At 38.5% G+C, this 2,936-nt stretch overlaps 1 protein-coding gene across 2 annotated transcripts in view; it reads left to right on the forward strand.

The window, feature by feature from the left end:
* Nucleotides 1-1,799: 1,799 nt before the first annotated feature.
* Nucleotides 1,800-2,936, forward strand: part of arl13b (ADP-ribosylation factor-like 13b) — a 15,669-nt gene continuing 14,532 nt past the window's right edge. Inside the window, exon 1 of one of the 2 annotated variants that reach the window (XM_042221452.1) lies at nt 1,800-2,408. In XM_042221452.1, the coding sequence (XP_042077386.1) occupies nt 2,350-2,408 (59 nt within the window). In that variant the 5' untranslated portion in view covers nt 1,800-2,349. The remainder of the gene's footprint in view (nt 2,409-2,936) is intronic. The other variant, XM_014338447.2, reaches the window with a different exon arrangement.

Genomic DNA, 2,936 nt, shown 5'->3' on the forward strand with positions numbered 1-2,936 from the left:
GTGTATTTTCACAAGTTTTACAGCTTTTCCTATGAATGTAGAATTACCCCATTACCACTGTCCTTCATATTACACCACAGTAATTAAGTAATAGATAAACAGCTAAATCATTTTAAATGACATTTTTTTCCACTATTGACTAAAGAAATGGGTTTTTTACACCGGGTCAATGGTAAAAATGAATGAATTAATAAAACATTTCTGTGAATTAATGATTTTTTTTTTAACTGAAATTTTCACCAGTCGCTGCCTGGTTTTTCCATTGCAAAGCTCTTTGTCTGGAGCTGCACTGGATCCCAGTAAACAAATAAAAATGATTACTGTGGCTTTATGAGAGCAGCAGACACATCTCATAAAAATTAAGCTGAAGTTGTCTCGGAGGAGAGGGAGGGATGGATGGAGGGAGGGAGGGAGGGAGATGATGTTTCTTCAGACAGGCTTTCTAAAAGACGTGCTTTCCTCATTGTGTCTCACTCCTCCGACTGCAGAGTCACCAGCGAGTACTTGCCGAGATGAACTGGGGCAAATAACTCAGCCTCGGAATAAATAAAGTGCAATCCATCTTTCCTTAAAAGACACTTGACATTCAGTCTAACAGCACAACAGCCCGCTAACTCAGCCCGGGCGAGCTGGAAAAATCTAATAAACTTTGTGCTTTGGCAGAATGAAGGGAATTGGTAACTGATGGAGCAATAGGAAATAATTTGTCTTTAAAAATACATCTCACCGTGTCTTGGTTTGTCTTTGTCTCCTTTTCTCACTCAGCTCAAGAGAGTCCATTCTGGTGATATGAAACAAAATTTTGGGGGGGAAAGCTCAGGTACAGTGGATGATATCAAAAAAACTAATAAAGGGAGCCAGTAGAGGGAGGCAAGATGATATTAGAAGAAGTATTAGGAAGACATCTGATATTTCATGACAAATACAAACTGCTTAATTAATTTTGTGCTGTTTCACACCTTTTAGCTTGTGTGTTTATGGTGAAATGTAATTTTTAATACATATTTGCTGATGTAGAAATGTTTAATCTGGTTGATTGGAGGGACTTTGATGAATGAGGTCAAGACATTTGTTCTATTCGTTACCTATTGGTTCACCTCATCCTCATACGCATCACCTGTCTTCTTAACCTAGCTTCAGCAGCTCTTCTCATATCTTCATGGTTTGGCTCCTCAGCTTTATCCCTCTGTATGTGGTACAGCTCTGCATATCAAAATCAGTACCAGTATACCTCTTCTCCAGTCCTCAGGCATTCTCTCACTTTCCAAGACTGTGTTAAACAATCTGGTCAAAAAGTCCACTGCCCACCTCCTACACGTCTCCATACCTCCACAGGTATGCCACCAGGACCAACTGCTTTTCCAGTCTTCGAACTTTTCATAGCTGCCCTCAGCTCCTCCTTATAACCCCCTGAGCTTTTTGATTCACCAATGTTTTTCCATCCATCCCCTTCTCTTTCTCATTTTCTTCAGAGAGCATAACACAGAGCAATTATATTAATATTAATATTAATATTAATAATAATAATAATAATAATAATAATAATAATAATAATAATAATAATAATAAGTAGTATTATTGCAGAGCAATGTAACTCATGGGCCTAATTTAAATGTACTAGCTGTGGTCAAAGTAGCTTGCAAAGAAAAGCGTCTGGACTTCTTTAAGTTGCTTGAACTGTGGACACACTTTTCCAGCTAATTAAATACTAAAAAAAATAACAACAAATTATTATTATTCCTCGGCATTATAGCTGTAGTAGGTTATTTGATTGGTCACAATTGTAACGAGTGCGCAGGCTCGGAATATGCGCTGGCGCTGATTTGTTGATGACGGAAGATGACGAAGGCACGTCCGCAGCCTAGCAGCAGAAAAGACGGCGTAAACAAAGCAGACTGCTAGGAATCGGCTAACGCTAAGTAGCGAATATTTCAGTAGTAAAATACTCAGTATTTATGCTCTTGGTTACAAACGAGCACATTTTATTGGTGAGTAGGGCTCAGATGTAAGTGGTAAACGACTCACGTATTTGCGGACACTACAAACTAAACGATACTACAAATACCGTTATTGCTAACTACATTAGCTTTGGCTAGCCTCGTTTAACGGGATGTTCAGCTTCTGGAAAATAATGTTTTCCAGGCTAATATTTATCGAAAACACACGGTAACGACTAAATTATTCACCGACGTAAGTTGGGTGAGGCATTTAAAAGCTGCTAAACGTTTACACTTTGATGGGTTAGTTCGCCATGTAGCTAGTTTAGGTTAAGAGTCGATGAGCAGGGCTGGATAGTGGCGTGTCGCTGCCCACCTGGACCACCACTCAGTCATTCGGACCCGGACTGCGATGTTTAGCCTGATGGCGAATTGTTGCAACTGGCTAAAACGCTGGCAGGAGCCTGCAAGGTAAGTTAGGTCACGATATGATGCCCCAAACTCAGTGCTTCACACTCCGAAATCACGGACAGCTTCAACCTGTTGAGGTGCTTCGAAAAGTGGAGCTGCTCGTTGTTATACATTCAGTTCGTTTTTCAGTGAAACAGTAAATGAGATACTATCACCGACACATCACATGTCATAAACCTTTTAATAAAGCTGAGACAGTTCTGTATTTGCAGTTTTGTTAGTTTATGACATAATCCATTAAAGATAGCTTACAAAAATCCCCTCTAGCTTTTTATTTCTTGCAGAAGAAATGGCCTTTTTTATTTTTTAAAGGCCATTAGATCTTTTATCTTGTGATACTGAAGATGCAGTTTTTCTTCTAATAAATAAGTAACATAAAACAACTTTTAAAGTTAAAATAAACCAAAGAATTCATACAGTGTGGATTTCAGGCTTTGTTTTATAGTGTTATAGCATTTCTACCTAAGTATTACATATTTATTTTTTCTATCAACGTGTTACTCTAAATTTAACCCTAACCCTTGTGCG

Source organism: Haplochromis burtoni, unplaced genomic scaffold, assembly GCF_018398535.1.
Source record: "Haplochromis burtoni strain Fernald_Lab_line unplaced genomic scaffold, NCSU_Asbu1 Contig_67, whole genome shotgun sequence".
Lineage (NCBI taxonomy): Eukaryota > Metazoa > Chordata > Actinopteri > Cichliformes > Cichlidae > Haplochromis > Haplochromis burtoni.